This window comes from Populus euphratica, unplaced genomic scaffold (genome assembly GCF_000495115.2).
Source record: "Populus euphratica unplaced genomic scaffold, PopEup_1.0 scaffold1369.1, whole genome shotgun sequence".
NCBI lineage: Eukaryota > Viridiplantae > Streptophyta > Magnoliopsida > Malpighiales > Salicaceae > Populus > Populus euphratica.
The window spans coordinates 16,994-38,717 of NW_011501228.1; the positions used below are offsets into that span (position 1 = coordinate 16,994).

The 21,724-nt window shown below is 37.9% G+C and overlaps 1 protein-coding gene and 1 pseudogene across 1 annotated transcript; both read right to left on the reverse strand.

Annotated features, from left to right (window-relative positions):
• Nucleotides 1-483: 483 nt before the first annotated feature.
• Nucleotides 484-3,041, reverse strand: LOC105117497 (uncharacterized; the record flags this gene model as incomplete). Its single annotated transcript, XM_011015177.1, is given in 4 exon segments — nucleotides 484-879; nucleotides 1,297-1,392; nucleotides 1,551-2,495; nucleotides 2,595-3,041. Coding segments are annotated over 4 exon segments (1,884 nt in total), but the record flags the coding sequence as incomplete, so codon positions are not given.
• Nucleotides 3,042-10,664: 7,623 nt separating this feature from the next.
• LOC105117496 (uncharacterized) lies at nucleotides 10,665-14,824 on the reverse strand (annotated as a pseudogene).
• Nucleotides 14,825-21,724: the final 6,900 nt, after the last annotated feature.

Genomic DNA, 21,724 nt, shown 5'->3' on the forward strand with positions numbered 1-21,724 from the left:
GCACGCAAAAGTTGGGATAATGTTCTATTCACTACCTCTATTTGTCCATTGAGGATGACATGTTGACGAAAATAAGAGTTTATTTCCCAACTTTCCCTATAAGATCTTCCAAAAGTAGCTAAGGAACTTAACATCATGATCTGACATTATACTCTTAGGAATGCCATGCAAACGTGCAGTCTCCCTAAAAAACAAGTCTGCGATATAAGATGCATCATCTGTTTTATTGCATGCAATGAAATGCGCCATTTTAGAAAACCTATCTATCACAACAAAAATAGAGTCTCTACCTTTCTTTGACCTAGGTAAACCTAAAACAAAGTTCATAGAGATATCTATCCAAGGTTCAGTAGGCATAGGTAATGGTGTATATAGCCCATGCGGTTGTACTCTAGATTTTGCCTTTCTATAAGCAATGCACTGTTCACAAATTCGTTGCACATCTCTTTTCATCTTTGGCCAATAAAAATGCTAATGCAATACATCCAAGGTTTTCGCAACCCCAAAATGACCCATTAAACCACTTCCATGTGCTTCACGAACAAGCAATTCACGCAAAGAGCTAGCAAGAACACACAATTTATTCTCTTTGAACAAATAACCATCCATCAAATAAAACTTACCAAAAGTCGAATGTCCACATGCATTATAAATCTTGGCAAAGTCAGAATCATTATCATACAATTCCTTCACATATTTAAAGCCTAGCAATCTAGTATTCATTGTGTGTAAAAGAACATACCTGCATGAAAGTGCATTAGTTACGATGTTCTCTTTGCATTGCTTATACTTGATTACATAAGGAAAAGTTTCAATGAATTCAACCTATTTTACATGCCTCCTATTCAACTTACCTTGTCCTTTCAGATGTTTCAAGGACTCATAATCCAAATGGATTACGAACTCTTTTGGCCACAAGTAATGTTGTCATGTCTCAAGTGCTCTTACTAATGCATAGAGTTCTTTGTTGTAAGTGGGATAGTTCAAGGTCGCTACACTTAACCTCTCACTAAAATATGCAATAGGTCTTCGATCCTGCATCAAAACAGCACCTATTCCCATTCCAGATGCATCACATTATATTTCAAATGCCTTCGTAAAGTCAGGTAAAACCAGAACAGGTGTAGAACATAATTTGTCTTTCAAAAAAAAAACAGCCAATTCTTGTTCCTCCCCCCATTTAAACCCAAGTGACTTTTTAACAACTTCATTCAAGGGTGCAGCTATTGTACTGAAATCTTTCACAAAATACCTATAAAAACTAGCTAACCCATGAAAACTCCTTACCTCACTTACCAATTTGGGTGTAGGCCAATCCCGGATGGCCTTAACTTTCTCCTCATCCATCTCGATATCCTGTGCAGTTACAACATAGCCAAGAAACACAATTTTCTCCATGCAAAAGGCACACTTTCTAAGATTAGCATTCAATTTCTCACTACGCAACACACTAAGTACATTACGCAAATGATCAAAATGCTCAATTAAGTTCTTGCTATAGATCAGAATGTCATCAAAATACACAACCACAAACTTACCTATGAATGCACGCAACAATGATTCATTAAATGCATAAACATACTAGGTGCATTTGTAAGTCCAAACAGCATTACTAACCATTCATACAAACCATGCTTAATCTTAAATGTTGTTTTTCACTCATCACCTTCTTTCATTCTAATTTGATGGTACCCACTTTTCAAGTCGATTTTAGAGAAAATATAGGATCCATGTAACTCATCTAACATGTCATCAAGCCTAGGAATGGGGTGTCTATATTTTACCGTTATGTTGTTGATGGCTCGACAATCAACACACATCCTCCATGTTCCATCCTTCTTAGGTACAAGTAGCACGGGTACAGCACACAGGCTCATACTCTCACAAATATAGCCCTTTTCTATCAGCTCATCAACTTGCCTTTGAAGCTCCTTCGTCTCCTCGGGATTGCTTCTATAGGCTGGTCGATTAGGAATTGAAGCTTCGAGTGCGAAATCAATCTGATGCTCTATCCCCCTCAATGGTGGTAATCCGCTAAGAGTATCGTCGAGGAACACATCATCAAACTCCTGCAACAAAGCAATAACAACACTAGGCACAATATGATCAAGATCATTATTATTAAAGTACAGAAGTAATATCATTGGCTTGTTAGTGAAAAATGCAAATCTGACCTCACTGTCTTGAGCATAAAAATTGGGTTGTTTCTTTAGTTTTTCCACACAATTCTCATCACCCTTACTGACTTTCTTCACTCCTCTTGTCTTACCTCCAATCTCGGCCAGATTTGGGTGTTTTTGAGTTGTGGTCGAATGGTTTGATTTGTTTAGAGTGTTGGCTAAATATTTGTTTGTGTTTGGATGGGTGGCCGAATCGGTTGCAGTGGTTTGAGTTCTAGCCGAATCTGATGGTCTTCTCTCCCCTTGTTCCTCACCTTGATTTTCTCTCCCCATCGCCTCATGCTCACTTTTTAGCTTTATTTGATCATCATACACCTGTTTGGGTGTAAGAGTACAAGAGTGGTGGTTTTACCATCTTTTACAATGGTATAACTATTTTTAACCCCATCATGAATTGCCTTCCTATCATATTGCCATGGTCTCCCCAACAAGATGTGACTTGCTTGCATTGGTACCACGTCGCACAGAATTATGATTGTTGCCGTAAAATTGGATAGTTGCACATTTTACATCAAAATCCAAATTTGAACTTGCTTGGATCATATCACCTTGGAGCTTTAGATATAAGTCTCTGTAACAGTGGTTTGGCATAAATCTTCTCCTCATTAAGACTTTCATCTCCCCCCAAGTCTGAACAGGTCGCTCCCTATTCCTCCTCCTACTGATTACAATTTGATCCCACCAAATCAATGCATACTCCGTAAACTCAATTATCACCAATTTCACCTTCTTGTGTTCAGAATAGCTATGGCAATCAAAAATCCAATCTACCTTTTTCTCCCACTCCAAATAAGCCTCGGGATCGTTTTTACCTTGAAAGTTAGGAATTTTCAGTTTAATGGTGTCCACGTCCCCATCCATATCTTCATAAGTGCCCATGCCATGGAAATTCACATTCCTCCTAGCCCTGTTCGGTCCAGACCTAATTCCTTGGCCAGCTGATGCAAAATCATGACTTCACTTGCATATGCGTTTTCGTCAACAAACTCTTCAAAATCAGATCTGACATTCTGTATGGCCATACGGACTGTATTTCCTCGGTGATTAGTCCCACTATTCTGTTGCTTTATTGAATTCACCTCATCTTTCAGATACTTGTACGTTAGACAATAGCTCCAGTTGCTGGCCTATGGCTCGCAATTCAAAAGCTACGTCAACGTTTTGTGTAGCTGATTCGTTGTTTTCAAACATTCTTTGAATCTGCAAAATTTGGTTAGTAGTACAAAATATATCCTCACACCTCTCGTATATCACACAAAAAAAAATATCAAGGCTTTTCACTCTAATAAGCTCACAATGCCTTTTACCTCACTAATTGCTTTCTTTTGGATCTTTTAGGAACTGAAATCAACAAATCAAAGTTAGTAGCCTTCGCAGCGCACTCTAATTATAATTTTCAAACTCAAGAATCAATAAATAAACTGAAAAAAAAGCAAAACAAAACTACGATTAGGATTTTGCGAGTAGCAATGCAAATTCATGAATTGTGGACAAAACGAAAACACGAAATAAAACAGAACCGAGTATTAGCAAAAAAAGTTACTTGACTCCTAGATAACCCAAATATAATAGAAACAAAAGATTTGGACAAAACTAAATAGTAAGGATCACGTTTTGAAACTTGACGCAAATTTAACCTATTACGCAATTTTTATATAATAGAATTGAAACCCAGACCAGACGATCTTGAAATGACCTAAAATTCAATATTTAGCATTATAATACTAAAAAAACAACAAAAATCAATTCATAGGTCGTTCGTTTATGTCTAGGTACCCAAACCCCTTGTATGATCAGTTTGCGGAAAAATTGAACCCCCAACTAAAACCTCCAGAATCAGTTATCAAAATAAGCCTAAATTTAATATATGGTGTGATCTCATACCCAATACACATAATATGAAGTTTCAATTTATTCTAAGGTATTTTTCTTATGGTTCACAAAGAGTAGTGTTTCTGCGATAGAATTGACCTCGAATTAAAACCTCAAGCAAACAATATCAGAATAAGCCCCAATTTTATATGATTGCCTTTCTAATTTCTCATCTATAAAAGCCTCTCTTCCTTCCTTTCATTCCTACACAACCCATACATTCAACAAATACAGAAGTGTGTAGAAATGGCAAGTTCCTCAAGTCATCATATAAGAAATATTTGTGTTTTCGATGGATCTAGTCCTGGGAAAGAAAAGGAGTTTTTAGAATCAGCAAATCATCTTGGTCAAGTGCTAGCTGAGAGAAAGATTCATTTAGTGTATGGGGGAGGCAGTCTTGGGTTAATGGGAGGTGTATCAATAACTGTATTTTTAGGAGGTAGTCAAGTTTTGGGGGTCGTCCCCGAAGCTTTAGCACAAGGAGACATCATTGGAAAAACAATTGGAGAGGAACTTTAGGTGTCCACAATGTCGGCTCGAATGAATGCAATGTTTAACCATGCTGATGCCTTCATTGCTTTACCAGGTGGTCTAGACACATTGGAAGATATCTTTCATATTTCCTCTTGGGCTCAACTGCACATTCACCATAAACCCATAGGTTTGTTAAATGTTAATGGTTATTATGATAAGTTGTCTTTTCTTGATCATGCTGTGGAACAGGAATTTCTAACATCTTCTGCACGACAAATCATAATCTCTGCTGCTACTGCTGACAATTAATTGACCAACTACAATCCTTCATTCCTGTAATTGATGCTTCCATGAGTGGCATAAATTGGTCAACTAAGGAAAGCTGTAAAAAGCTTAGATTGGATTTGAGCCATCATTTAAGAATTTTTGTGTCTTTTGGTTTTATTATTGTGTTTTGTTATTTCTTATTTTTGTTTCAGTGTGTTTCAGGTTTGTCAGTGTTCGTTATTTCAGGTGATATCTTCTATACTCTATCTTTCTACCTTTAAACATTGAGGACAATGTCTCGTTTTGGTTGGGGGGAGAGGGTAGTAGTTGATAAAAAAAAAAAATTGTTTTTCATTTCATAAAGCATGTGCATAATTGTTGTTACTAGGATGGCTGAGTAAAGGAGCTCTTTTGTTAAAGTGACTCTTGAGACGCATTTTAGTAACCATTCTTAACAAGGTCTATTATAATACTTCTTAAAATATTCAGGTTTTCAAACTCTCGCATTGTTATCACTTAATTCTGCTCATATACTTATTTAACATGTATTCTTAAACCTTAATTTACACACACACACTTTAACATATGATTGTGGGTTGCATATTGGATTATTACATTATTTATGTTCTTTTGTTAATGGTAACAACTAAGGGAAAGGGATTGTATATAATTAAAAAAATAGAAAAAAATAGAAAAAAAATGATAACAATAAAAATGTAGATAAGTTTGGTTTCGTAGCCTCCCTAACCTAAGCAATTAAGCCCGAAGGGGTGTTTTAACACCTAATACCCTAAAGTCAACTGACTTGGGAGCTATTGGCCCAACGCTTGTTACATGGGTTGAGGAGAAAAGCTTATCAACTGACTTCGGAGCTATTGGCTCAACGCTTGTTACATGGGTTGAGGAGAAAAGCTTAAGGAAATCAAACATTGCACTATCTACACATCAGTATCTGCGACCCTAGTTACTAAGCTCGTAGGGGTGTCTTAACTACTAATGCCCTAAGACCAACTGGTCTGGGAGTCATTAGCCGAAAGCTCGTTACATGGGTTAAAGATGCATGGTGTTTTTAAATTATATGTATATATATTTTAAAAAAAAAACAAGAAGAAAAAAAAAGACAAAAATAATAATCCCAACCCAAGGAAGTTAACCTTAAACATTAGAACAAAAATTTTGTTTTCATCCAAGAAAAGACCCATAATTATGTGTTGATACATTGAGCACAAAAGAAAGGTTTATGAATATCTTGTTAAGAGGTATTGAGCAAGTATATAAATTTAACAAGAGTTTGTTTATCTGGAAAGATTAATGGAAGTTAAATGATGAATATCTTGCTTTGTGGAATTTGCAAATTGTTTTTCTATTTTAACGCTTTGATTACTAGGGACTAGTAATAAGCTGGTTGGGGGGTATAATTAGTACTTAAAAGTGCATTTTTATCATGGTTTTATATCATCATTTTGCACTTGAAGTATCAATAACTCCTTAACTAAAGCATGTTTTATAATAATATATCTAATAATATAAGATACCTTTAATTTGTGGTAAATGTCTATTTTTAATGCAGGCCTATCACATAAATGAAAGGATTGATTGATGACTTGAAGAACTTAAATTGCAAGGATAAAGAGATGGCCAAACTTAGAAAAGAGATGTCGGTGCAATCCAAACCGGAACACTGTTCGGTAAATGGGTCATATCTGCAAAACGATGACCAAAATTAGAAAAGAGATGTCAGTGCAATCCAAACCGGAACACTGTTCTGTAATTAGGTCATATCCGGAGCTATAGATCTTAGATTTAGGTCTACTTTATATGGATGGAAAGGTAAGACATAGGCCTACAACTTTCATATGGAGCCCAAGATCTGAAAAGGTCATTTTCAAGTCCAAATTGTAGCTACAACAAAGAAGCCCGAATCTGTCCTCCAGCCTGAGCACTGTTTAGTATTTTGGCCATATCTGGAGTTCTAGAAGTTCAAATGAGCTGAATGTTTTACACAAGAAAGCTGAGACAATTGCCTACAACTTTCATGTTTTCAAGTGGCTCCAATTTTGACGTTATCAATGATGTTTTGGGTAGATAAAAGAAGATAAGGATTGTCACCAAGTCAAGAGTTGGCCACCCACTCATCAATTAGTCATCAAATCAATAGTTCCCAATTTTGGCCTATAAAAGGAGGCATTTGCCATGCATTTAGGCATCTTGGTTTCCAGATCAAGATCATGCTCTTGCTTTCTCTCTTTGTATTTTTTGTAGTGTTTATGCTTTACTTTCATTAATATCAAGTTTATGCCTTTCATTTCCTTTCATTTACTTAGTTAACTCTTATCTTATTTATGTTCTTATTTTGTTTATTTATTTTTCTTTCTTTTATTATGTTTAGCTAAGTTTATTATGTCAAGGTGAAAAGGTTACACTAATGGTGTAAGAATAAGTATAGTGTAGACTTAATATGGACTTTAATGTTTGATACTAACATGTTTTATATGTGTTATCTTGCTCACTCTTTAATACTTAGCTTGTTAAATGACTAATCTTGATTTATGTTGTATAACACGTGGTACAACAAATGCTTGGCACTTTCATAGCCCATACTGTAGGGTATAACCGACACCTGAGCTATGAAAGGAACTTGATTTGGTGTTAACATAAGTTATAATCATGAATGCTTGACGAGATTTACAAGTATTAGCATTAATCGAATAAGATGACTAATGTAATCATGTTAACAATCTATAATCAGATTGGAACCTCCTTTGTGTGTGGTTTCTAATTGAATAATAAGAGTTTATACTATACTTGTTTGACATACCATTAGTGGATCCTCTAACCTTGACATTGTTTGTTATCATTGTTTTATCCTTGCGTTAATTTTTCATCTCAAAGTTCTCATCATCATCTTCTTCTCCTTCTCCTTCTTTTTCTTTATTATTATTATTATTATTATTATAAGTGTTATTCTTATTATTATTGTTATTACTATTATTATTATTGTTGTATTATTGTTATTTATAATTTGTACAATTAACCTCCCTGTGGTTCGACCCCGGTCTTGCCGGGTTATTTATTACTTCGACACTCCTGCACTTGGGAGAAGACATCAATCTTTTAGTCGTGTCAACAAACACGAAGAACAAGAAGATGGACGCAAACACTGAAAAACTTAAAGGAACACACAAAAAAAAAATAACAGAAGGATATGACCTTTTTTTAGAGCCTAGCTCTGATACCAACTGATGCGAACCTCGTGATCACGTGGTCACGCAACCCACAATCAGTTGGTATCAGGCAAAATAGGTTTGATAGGAGTGTGACACAATGGAAACCTGCCCCAAGGCACCAACACTATTGGAATGAGTAGAATGACGCCACAAAGCCAGTTAATCTTCGATAAGTCAGATTCAGTTCGTTCAAGAACTGAAGAATGCAAGAATCACTCATGTTAAAACTGAAAAAAAATGCAAAATTAATTATCGTCCAAAAGCTGCCGATATTTTAGCTTACATGAGTTTAAATAGTTCTTGAAAAGTTAACCCTAATGGACCCCTTTTGTGGACTTAAATGAGATCCACGTAAAACTGACCCAAAACCCTAAACTGAAAAGCCCATAACTTAATCCAAGCAAGCCTTGGATCCTAACTGAAAACAAAGTATTAATTAAGCCCAAACAAGCCTTGGGCTGTAGCTAACAAAATAAAACAAAGCCTATAATATTAAATCCATGTTCTGTCTGACAGATGCAACATTCCAAGAATGACAAAAAGATGGGTTGAATGGATTCGATGGGCCACTGTCACTTGGCATGGCAAAAGTTTCATCAATTTTTCTCATAAACTGAGTTTCGCAGCTATAGTGTATCATATTTGGCAAGAACGGAATGCAAGGACCTTTGCAGGAATCTCTAGAACTCGAAATTTGGTCTTTGATCAAATTGAATGTATCATCCGCAATAAGCTTGATTTGATGAGGAACGTTCTATCAACATATGAAAACAAAAGGATCCAAAGAGGTTGAAGGGTCAGTAACATAGATTCTTCATTTGATATTTAGCTGGTTGTATTGGTTTCCCTAACAAATCTTGTTAGGTCTGAGTTTTCTGTTCGGTGGCTAGCCTGTAGCCATCTGTTGTTTTATGTTTCTGTTCTCATTGTAAATCTGGGATATACCCCTTATAATCTTTGTATCTTTTTCTTTTAATACATACGTCAACTTACAAAAAAAAAATCCATGTTCTATCATGAGAAGAAGAGAAGGAAGTAAAATATTATAGAACTGATTCAAGGCTTATTTATAGCCTTCCATGCAGCCGCTTAATCTTAGAAACAAAAGGAAAAGGTAGTCACCCTTGTTGTTTCCAAGTTGTAGAAGGATTCTTTTGTTTCCTTTGCTGTCCTCACCTCATGGCCCATGTACTAGGGTCTTCTATTGATACTCTAATGGACCTTTTGATGCGAACCTCGTGACCACATGGTCACACAACCCACACGCAAAGACGCCAATTCCCGGAAAGCCAAGTAAATCAAGTTTGATAGGAGTGTGACACAAAGATAACTTGTACCTAGGCACCAGCACTATTGAAAACGGAAACCCCCACCCAACGAATATTGATTCGCGAACGAGAAGTATACGGATGATGCCATGAAGACAGTTGTTCTTCGATAAGTCGTTTTTCAGTTCATTAGAGAACCATGGAAGGGAGATTATGATGCGAACCTCGTGATCACATGGTCACGCAACCCACACGCAAAGATGCCAATTCCCGGAAAGCCAAGTAAATCAGGTTTGATAGGAGTGTGACACAAAGATAACTTGTACCTAGGCACCAGCACTATTGAAAACAGAAACCCCCACCCAACGAATATTGATTCGTGAACAAGAAGTATAAGGATGACGCCACGAAGTTAGTTGTTCTTCGATAAGTTGTTTTCAGTTCTTTAGAGAACCAAGGAAGGGAGATTATCCCACCAACACACAATAAGTGCAGCAAAGAAGTTTTATTAATCTGAAAATTGCGTAACCTTTACATGTTTGGGTTATGCCTTTATTTATACTGAATTTGAACTTAAAGAAACCCTAATGGACCTCCCTTAGGTGGACTTATATGTAGCCCACTTACAATTGACCCAAATAAGTAATAATAACCCAAAACTAAGAAGAAAATACTAAAAATCCGAAAATACCATCCTAAATAAGCTAGAATCAGATTTGTCACCCTTGAGAAGTCCTAAAAAAAATTGGAAAAATCTGATTTGGAAAATTTGTGTTGCTGCCCCCTTTGATGTCCTTGATTAGCTTGGAATTCCTTGTTTAACTTGGACAAATAAGAAAACAAATTTCCTCCTTCGTTGCTGATTTAATTACTTTCCTTCCTAAGTGAGGAAAAGCATTAAATAGTCCTCCCCTCTTTAGGAATAAGATTTGGCCAACTTCCTTAGTTAGGAGAATAAATTGCTGACTCTTTATCCTTGTAGTATTAGAAAAGACAAGCCTAACAAGGCTGGTATTGGGCCGGACACATCAACCCCTTGTTCCACATGAATTGGGCTCTTCTTGGACCTGAACTAAATGAATTAAAGGCTGTCCTTCATGCTCCTTAAATGTTCCAAGCCTCTCTAGGTCCATTTTGTTCCATATATTCTGAACAAGCCCATTCAATGCTTCTTTAAGCTTCTTAGCCCTAGCTCTTGTGATTGGCCCAATTGGCACCTCCAATGGGTTGTTGGCATGATTATGCTTGGTGTTAGGCTGATCCGCATCATCCCCTCTCTCTTCAAAAGGATTCGACCTCGAATCATCACCTACATCAAACAGAGTAAGATCAGAAACATTAAAGGTAGCACTAACACTATACTCACCTGGCAAATCAACTTTATAAGCGTTGTCATTGATCCTCTCAAGGATCTGAAACGGCCCATCTCCTCGTGGTTGTAGCTTTGACTTCCTCTGGGCCGGAAATCTCTCCTTGCGCATATGCACCCAAACCCAATCACCAGGCTGAAAGACAACATGTTTGCGCCCCTTATTGGCTTTGGTCGCATACACGCAATTCCTCTTTTCAATCTGTTGCCGCACACTCTCATGAAGAGTTTTCACCACCTGTGCTTTACGATTACTATCCAAACTAACCCTTTCATCAATAGGCAAAGGAATCAAATCCATTGGAGTTAAAGGGTTAAATCCATACACAATTTCAAATGGTGAAAATTCAGTAGTAGAGTGCACACTACGATTATATGCAAACTCTATAAATGGCAAACAATCTTCCCAATTCTTTAAGTTCTTTTGAATGACAACACGCAAAAGTTGTGTTAAGGTCCTATTAACTACTTCGGTTTGTCCATCTGTTTGGGGGTGACAAGTAGTTGAAAACAACAGTTTAGTACCCATTTTTCCCCATAACACCTTCCAAAAATAGCTAAGGAACTTAACATCTCTATCAGAAGCAATGCTCTTAGGGACCCCGTGAAGTCGTACTATCTCCCTAAAGAACAAATCAGCAATGTTAGTTGCATCGTCAGTTTTATGACATGGAATGAAATGTGCCATCTTTGAAAACCTATCAACAACTACAAAGATGGAATCCCTGCCCCGTTTTGACCTAGGTAAACCCAAGACAAAGTCCATCGAAATTTCTACCCAAGGTTCTTTCGGTACAGGCAAAGGGGTATACAAGCCATGCGGTTGTGTCCTAGACTTTGCTTTCCTATAAGTTATGCATTTATCACATATGCGTTGCACATCTTTTTTTATTTTAGGCCAATAAAAATGCTCATGCAACACATCCAAAGTCTTAACAACACCAAAATGCCCCATCAACCCGCCTCCATGTGCTTCATGTACACACAATTCACGCATAGAACTTAATGGAACACACAAATGACTCTCTTTAAACAAATATCCATCAAGTCTATAAAACTTTCCAAAAGCTGAAGTTTCGCAAGCATTGTAAACATTAGCAAAATCACTATCATCCTTGTACAATTCTTTTATGTGTTCAAATCCTAGAAATCTAGCATCCAAAGTAGATAAAAGAACAAACCTGCGTGAAAGTGCATCAGCCACAATGTTTTCTTTCCCTTGCTTATACTTGATCACATACGGAAATGTGAAATAAATTCAACCCATTTGGCATGTCTCCTACTCAATTTACCTTGCCCTTTCAAGTGCTTTAATGATTCATGATCAGAATGTATGACAAACTCCTTGGGCCACAGGTAATGTTGCCACGTCTCTAAAGTTCTTACCAAGGCATAGAGTTCCTTGTCATATGTAGGGTAATTCAAGGCTGCCCCATTAAGTTTTTCGCTGAAATATGCAATGGGCCTCCTATCCTGCATTAACACAGCTCCTATTCCGATACCTGACGCATCACATTCTACTTCAAAAGCTCTTGTAAAGTCTGGCAAAGCTAAAACAGGTGCCGAACAAAGCTTATCCTTCAACAATTTAAAAGCCTCATCTTGTGCATCATTCCATTTGAATCCAACAGACTTTTTCACAATTTCAGTTAAAGGTGCAGCAATAGTACTAAAATCCTTCACAAACCTTCTATAAAAACTAGCAAGTCCAAGAAAACTCCTTACCTCACTTACCGATTTTGGTGTAGGCCAATCTCGGATGGCTTTAACTTTCTCCTCATCCATCTCGATACCCTGTGCAGTAACGACATAGCCAAGAAACACAATTTTTTCCATGCAAAAGGTACACTTCTTAAGATTAGCATATAATCGCTCACTACGCAACACACTAAGTACATTACGCAAATGATCAAGATGCTCATTTAAGTTCTTGCTATAGATCAAAATGTCATCAAAATACACAACAACAAACTTACCTATAAATGCACGCAAGACATGATTCATTAAACGCATAAACATGCTAGGCGGATTTGTAAGTCCAAACGGCATGACTAACCATTCATATAAACCATGCTTAGTCTTAAATGCAGTTTTCCACTCATCACCCTCTTTCATCCTAATTTGATGGTACCCACTTTTTAAGTCAATCTTAGAGAAAATACATGATCCATGTAACTCATCTAGCATGTCATCAAGCCTAGGAATAGGATGTCGATACTTTACCGTTATGTTATTCACAGCACGACAATCAACACACATCCTCCATGTTCCATCCTTTTTAGGCACAAGTAGCACTGGCACAGCACAAGGACTCATACTCTCACGAATGTACCCCTTCATCATCAACTCATCTACTTGCCTTTGAAGCTCCTTCGTCTCCTCGGGGTTGCTTCTATAGGCTGGACAGTTAAGAATTGAAGCTCCGGGCACAAGATCAATTTGATGTTCAATCCCCCTTAATGGTGGTAATCCATTAGGGATGTCTTCAGGGAATACATCATCAAACTCCTGCATCAAAGAAACAGCCACACTAGGAATAGCAGAATCAAGATCGTTAGTGTTAAAATAAGCCTCCTTATACACAAGTAAGATCATTGGCTTATTAGTAAAAAATGCAGATCTGATTTGAGATCCTTTTGCATAAAAATTAGGTTGTTTCTTTAATTTTTCCACACTATTATCATCACACAAGCTTACTTTCTTCACTCCTCGGTTTTTACCTCCACTCTCAACCGGTTTAATTAATGATTTAGGTTTAGCCGAATCTGATGGTTTTCTCTCACCATTGTCCTCACGTGAATTTTCACTCTTCCCATCCTCACATTCCTTTTTTAATTTGATTTGATCATCATACACTTGTTTCGGAGAAAGAGGTACAAGAGTGATGGTTTTACCATCCTTTACAATAGTGAACCTATTTCTGAACCCATCATGAATCGCTTTCCGATCAAACTGCCATGGACGCCCCAAAAGTAAGTGACTAGCATGCATCGGGACGACATCACATAAAATCTCATCAGAATACTTCCCAATAGCAAACGCAATCAAAACCTGCTTAGTAACCCTCACTTCACCACATTCATTCAACCATTGCAATCTATAAGGCCTAGGATGCTTAATACAACTCAGATTCAATTTCTTCACAAGTGTATCACTAGCAACATTAGCACAACTACCTCCATCAATTATCATGCTACATACCTTGTTTTGGATGTGACATCGAGTGTGAAATATATTTTCCCGTTGCTGATTTACATCATCTTCTTTGATTTGCATGTTCAACGCACGTCTTATAACCAAAGCCTCCCCCTCAACAGGGTATGCCATCTCCTCATCGCTACAATCCATCTTAGGTGGCATCTCTTCACTTTCAGATTTCTCACTTTCAGATTCAACATCCCCATTATCTCTTATAAGCATAACTCTTCGATTTGGACACTGAGATGCAATGTGCCCCTTCCCTAAACATTTAAAGCATTTAATATCTCTATCACGAGTAGGTTGAGATTCAGATTTACCTTTCCCATCCGTATAAGTATCCTTTTTGGCCTTAGGTGGTTCAGCCTTTGCATAAGGCTTTGGTTGGACAGCCCCCTCTCTTTTCAAATTCAGCCTCCATGTTGAGGAAGATGAAGCCGAATTGGTCTGAAAACGTGTACTGCCCCTTCTCTTTATTTGTCTCTCTACCTTCGTTGCCATATGGACCATGTCTTCCAATTCCACACAGTGTTGTAATTCTACAACATTTGCAATGTCCCTATTCAGTCCATTTAGAAACCTAGCCATAGTAGCTTCCCGATCCTTAATCACGTTGGCCCGAATCATGGCAATCTCCATTTCCTTGAAATACTCATCCACGGACCTAGAACCCTGCTTCAAACCCTGCAATTTCAGATACAAATCTCTATAATAGTGGTTAGGCACAAATCGCCTTCTCATCAACACTTTCATCTCCTCCCACGACGCTACCGGCCTCTCTCCACTCCGTCTTCTACTAGTAACATTCTGATCCCACCAAATCAGTGCATAATCCATGAATTCGATGACTACCAATTTCACTTTCTTCGCCTCCGAATAGTTATGGCAATCAAAAATCCAATCCACCTTTTTTTCCCACTCCAAATATGCCTCGGGATCGTTTTTACCTTGAAAAGAAGGTATTTTCAGTTTGATAGCATCCAAATCACCATCTAAATCAGCATGTCCCCCAACACTACGGAAATTTTCCCTTTGGCTGAATTGGCCCCTAGTTCTATTCCCATAATCCCTTCGGTTTCTAGGCTGCCGAAAACCTTCCCGGTAGTCTATGGGCTCATCATCAAAAACACCATCACCGATATCACCAACGGCCTCCTCAAAATCCTCACAATCAGCCCACCTTGGCCTGTTGGCCCTACTGCTATTGTTTGCTTTCGGTTCCACCCCAAACTTCACATTTTGGGTGCTCGTACCAGCCTCGTTACCACGTTTCTCCACCCTATCAAGTCTGTCGCACACATTTCCCATCACAAAATTCATACTCTCCATCATTTGTGTCATGGCTTGCATTTGAAATGTAAGTTCTCCCTCAGGATGGGGCGGTGTATTGTTTTGATCTGACATGATAGTACCTGCAAAAAGTTGTTAGTGGTAAAAGAAAATTTATCCTCACGTCACTCGTGTTTCGCTCAAACACTCTTAATATCGTCACACGCTCACACCTCTCGTCTCACCTTCTTGCGGTTCTTGCGAAACTGAAACCAACACCAAATAGAACCAACTTGGCGTCGCTATCCAAATATATATATGACTCAAGAAGCAATGAAAAAACTAGAAAACAAGCAAAACGAAACTGCGATGATAGTCTCGTGAGTAGCAAGCGAGTCTATCCGAAATATGAACAAAACTGAAGACGCGAATAAAAACAGAAACAAAAAATATGCAAAATCATTAAAAAAACACCCAAATATGTTGGATATGATGAAAAAAAACTGCAAGAAACGAAATCAACAAAAAGCAAGCGAATTTTGAAACGGGGACGCAAGACAGACTCGTTTACGACAAGTTAAGTCCGAATCTGGAACCTAAAGTAAATAATGTTCAATTGAGTTAAAATTTCAGATATAGTGCGATATCAACCCTAATAGACAGAATATAAGGTTTGAGCAATTTATGACAACGTTTGATATACTGACGTAAAAAACGTTATGAATCAGACCTGAATAGACCCGAATTTGAAACCCAAAGCAAATGATATCCAATTGACCCCAAATTTTATATGTAATGCGATTAGGACCCAGTAATTCGAATATCAAATTTGAGCTAATTCTGAGTTGATTTGATCCAATTGTCCCTTGTTTAGTTTTCTGCGGCAGAATATAATAAACGTCTTTTTGAACAATTTTTCTTTTCTTTTCTCTTTCCTCTCTCTTTTTTTTTATGTTACTGATATATTTTGAACAATAACAGAATGAAATAACAATTTTTTTTCCTTTTTATATGCCACAAATTCAAGGAGAAGAAGAAATTGGATACTAAGGAATTTTTTGCGGAATTAACAAGAAATGAAAATTTCAGGAGGATATAACCTGATTAATGGAGCCAAGCTCTGATACCAAATGATGCGAACCTCGTGATCACATGGTCACGCAACCCACACGCAAAGATGCCAATTCCCAGAAAGCCAAGTAAATCAGGTTTGATAGGAGTGTGACACAAAGATAACTTGTACCTAGGCACCAGCACTATTGAAAACAGAAACCCCCACCCAACGAATATTGATTCGCGAACGAGAAGTATAAGGATGACGCCACGAAGACAGTTGTTCTTCGATAAGTCGTTTTCAGTTCTTTAGACAACCAAGGAAGGGAGATTATCCCACCAACACACAATAAGTGCAGCAAAGAAGTTTTATTAATATGAAAATTGCGTAACCTTTACATGTTTGGGTTATGCTTTTATTTATACTAAATTTGAACTTAAAGAAACCCTAATGGACCTCCCTTAGGTGGACTTATATGTAGCCCACTTACAATTGACCCAAATAAGTAATAATAACCCAAAAACTAAGAAGAAAATACTAAAAATACTAAAAATCCGAAAATACCATCCTAAATAAGCTAGAATCAGATTTGTCACCCTTAAGAAGTCCTAAACAAAATTGGAAAAATCTGATTTGGAAAATTTGTGTTGCTGCCCCCTTTGATGTCCTTGATTAGCTTGGAATTCCTTGTTTAACTTGGACAAATAAGAAAACAAATTTCCTCCTTTGTTGCTGATTTAATTACTTTCCTTCCTAAGTGAGGAAAAACATTAAATAGTCCCCCCCTCTTTAGGAATAAGATTTGGCCAACTTCCTTACTTAGTTAGGAGAATAAATTGCTGACTATTTATCCTTATAGTATTAGAAAAGACAAGCCTAACAAGGCTGGTATTGGGCCGGACACATCAACCCCTTGTTCCACATGAATTGGGCTCTTTTTGGACCTCAACTAAATGAATTAAAGGCTGTCCTTCATGCTCCTTAAATGTTCCAAGCCTCTCTAGGTCCATTTTGTTCCATATATTCTGAACAAGCCCATTCAATGCTTCTTTAAGCTTCTTAGCCCTAGCTCTTGTGATTGGCCCAATTAGCACCTCCAATGGGTTGTTGGCATGATTATGCTTGGTGTTAGGTTGATCCGCATCATTATAGTTTTTATTTTATTTTCTCTTTTCACTTTTCTTGTATATAACTTTGTCTCTTTTATTTTGTGTCTCCTTATTTTGTTTTCTTCTTCATTTTATTATATTCCAACACGTGCATGAGAGTGTGGTCACGTACATCAAGTGGTAGACTTTGTAAGGTATCCTCATCATTTTCAGAAAATATGGCTGAAGAAGATAATCAATCACTTCATAATGAAAATAATGAGAATAACCGAGCTAGAACACTTAGAGACCACAAGAATCCCACAAGGACAAGTGCACTATCATGCATAGTTTTTCCTCCCGATGCATCTCATTTTAATTTTAACCCAAGTATTATTCAACTTTTACCTTCTTTTCATGGCTTAGAATTGGAAAATCCATACTTGCATTTAAGGGAATTTAAGGAGGTTTGCAACACATATAATAATTTAAATTGTAGCATGAACACCATCAGATTAAAGCTTTTCCCTTTTTCATTAAAAGATAAAGCTAAAACATGGCTACAAAATTTAAGACCAGGATCCATTCGTGCTTGGGATGAAATGCAACAACAATTTTTAAAGAAGTTTTTCCCATCTCATAGAACAAACTCTTTCAAGAGACAAATCACCACTTTCACTCAAAAACCAGGAGAAACATTTTACAAATGTTGGGATAGGTATCGAGACTTGCTTAGTACTTGCCCTCATCATGGTTTTGAAACATGGAGATTGGTTTCACATTTCTATGAAGGGTTAAGACCTAAAGATAGGCAAATGATTGAATTAATGTGCAATGGAACTTTTGAAGATAAAGACTTTTTTTTTTTTTGGTAAGTTGACGTATATATTAAAGGAAAACGATACAAAGATTATAAGGGGCATACCCCAGATTTACAATAAGAACAGAAACGTAAAACAACAGATGGCTACATGCTAGCCACCGAACTGAAAACTCAAGACCTAACTTGATTCGTTAGGGAAACCAATACAACCAGCTAAATATCAAATGAAGAATCTATGTTATTAACCCTCCATGCTCGTTGGATTCTTTTATTTTCATCTGTTGGTAGAACGTTCCTCATCAAATCAAGCTTATCACGGATGATACATTCAATTTGATGAAAGACCAAATTCTGAGTTCTAGATATTCCAGCAAAGGTCCTTGCATTCCTTTCTTGCCAGATATGATACACTGTAGCTGCAAAACTGAGTTTACGAGAAAAATTGACAAAACTTTTGCCATGCCAAGTGACAGTGGCCCATCGAATCCATTCATCCCATCCTTTTGTCATTCTTGGAATGTTGCATCTGTCACAAACATCCCACCAGATCGCTTTAGTATAGGAGCATTCAAAGAACAAGTGGTTGTGATCTTCGTAGTTGCGGAGACAGAGTGAGCATCTATTGGGACCATGTATACCAAATCGATGAAGTCTATCTTGAGTTGTGAGTTTCTGTTGGACAGCCACCCATAGAAGAAACGAATGTCTTGGAACAGCATTCTTGAACCACACAATGTCATGCCATTCGACCATCGTATGATGAAATCTTAGTTGTTCCCAAGCTATTTTGATCGAGAATCTGTGATTTGGTGAATCCAGCCAAACAATCTCATCATTTTGCCCTATCATAGGATTAGAATTGGAAGGAATAGCTTCTACAATGGGGTGCCATCCAATAGCGTGAGTGGTAGGAATTTCCCATTCTGAGTTATGAATCAGCATATTCACCTTCGCGTTCTTTTCCATACCTGAATCATAGATGAATCTGTCGCCGTAAGAATCTGCGAGCGGGCTGTGAGGATGCCAATTGTCAAACCATAGAGAAGTTGTCCTGCCATCCCCTATGATGTACTTCATCTTCGGCCATGCTAAGGATCTGAGCTTTAGAATCTTTCTCCATGCCCAAGAGCAATTCTGTGGCGTCTTGATTGTCCAGAAATTCCTACCTCGCAACAGATTACATCTGATCCAAGTAGACCAGATTGAGCCATCTGAGTCATTGCACAGGTTCCAAATGTGTTTCAACAAAGCAATCTTGTTCCATTCTGTTATCCTCTTTATTCCTAGCCCCCCCTCCTTTTTTGGAAGACATACCTGATCCCAAGCCACTTTAGCCCCAGTAGTTCTCATATCTGAACCTGACCAAAGAAAGGATCTCATAATTTGCTCCACACTTTTTATGACTTGCCCAGGTAAGAGGAAGAGAGATGCCCAATAGACTTGGATGGAAAATAAAACTGAATTAATCAGTTGTACTCGTCCTGCATACGAGAGTGTTCTACAAGTCCAATGTCGAACTTTAGAGGTGATTCGATCCACGAGCCCCTTACAATAAACAGCCTTTAGTCTGGATGAGATAAGAGGCACTCCCAAATATTTCATAGGGAGCTCCCCCTCTGCAAACCCAAGAACATGAATAATCTCTTCCCTCTCAGCATTTAACACACCGCTTAAGAAGATGTCACTTTTATTTGGATTTGGATACAGACCTGATAGATCTTGAAACTTTGTGAGCACAGTTTTGATCATACGAATTGAGTTTACATCTCCTTTGCTAAAAATCATCAAGTCGTCAGCAAAACAAAGATGAGAAATGTTGTCCTTCTTGCATCTCCAGTGGAACTTGAAGTTTTGGTTGGCACTCATCTTGTAGAATAGCCCCGAAAGGATTTCCATACATAGGACAAACAAATATGGAGAAAGTGGATCCCCTTGTCGAAGCCCTCTCCCCCCTTGAAAATAACCTGCAAGCTCACCATTGACGTTGATAGAGAATTGACATGATGTAACACAAACCATAATCCAATCAATGACTGTTCTAGGGAATCCCATTTTTCTTAACATAGCGTCAACGAAATCCCACCGAACCGAGTCATAAGCCTTCATCAGATCTACTTTCATAGCACAACGGGCAGGTCCCGTAGATTTATGATAGCCTTTCATTAGTTCCTGAGACAAAAGAATGTTGTCGCTGATTCTCCATCCAGAGATAAAAGCAGTCTGATACGGACCTACTAAGGATGGCAAAACAGCTGTGATTCTCCCAGCTAGAATCTTAGCGATGCATTTGTACACGGTATTGCAGCAAGATATAGGACGAAAATCTGTCAACCTCGTAGGATTGGCAACTTTAGGAATAAGGGAAATTGATGTAGCATTCATTTCTTTAAGCATTCTCCGAGTCTGAAAGAAGGAGCTAACAGCATTGATTACATCCTCCCCAACTATGTGCCACATTCTTTTGAAGAAACCTGCGTTAAATCCATCCGGACCAGGGGCTTTGTTGTTCTTCAAACTAAACATAGCATGCTTAATCTCCTCCCTTGTTACATCTTGTGCTAATACATGTTGTTGCGTTGAAGACAGTTTCAAGTTAATTGCCGATTCCATCTCTTCCTCATTCAGAACCCTAGGCATCTGTTCCACTCTTAACACACGCTGGAAGTACGCAATGACTTCTGATTTAACTGCCTCATGTCCTTCGACAACCTCTCCATCCTCCTTTGTAAGTGAAAGAAGTTTATTTCTATGCTGTCTTCCATTTACTGATTTGTGAAAGTAGCCAGTATTCTGATCCCCCAAGCTAAGCCACTGTATCCTTGACTTTTGTTTGAAAAAACTCTCTTCGGCCTTGACGATAGAAGCGTAGTTACGTACAGCATCCCTTTCTCGCATGCACAAAGTTGGATTCCCATGTGCTGTATGGAGAGCCTGTTGAGCCTTATCCATTTCATCTTTCGCATCTTTGACTCTATCTAAGATGTTGGAGAAGTGAGTCATATTGAAAAGTTTCAATTCCCGTTTTAGTTTTCTTAGCTTGCAACACAGCTGATACATTGGACAACCCCCTGAATTGTGTTCCCATACTTTCCTCACCAAGGGCATGAACTCGTCATGGTCCATCCACATATCAAAGAATCTGAATGGTTTCTTTATATTCTGATAATCACCAGTAACCTTTACCACCATAGGAGAATGGTCTGACATACCCGATGGCAAAAATCTCGCTTCTGAAAAGGGGAAGTTCAGATTCCATTTCTCATTGACAAGCACTCTATCTAGTTTCCGCATAATCAGATTCTTAGGACATTGGTTCGACCAAGTATAATGCAGGCCTAAATATCGAAGATCATCCACTTTCGCTTCTTGAATACATGTTTCCAATCTGTCCATATGACCAGCCCACGAAGTAGACCCTCCTAACCTGTCTGATTGGTAGCGGATAGCATTAAAGTCGCCCATAAGAATCCATGGGCTGGACTCCCATCCATCACTACGACTCACTATATCAGACCATAATGCCTCACGTAAGGAAGCGTTATTGTCTCCGTATATAATTGAAGCATTGAAACAGATATTGGTAGCTAATATAGTGACAGAAACATGAATAGCCTGGTCTGACATTCCGAGGACAT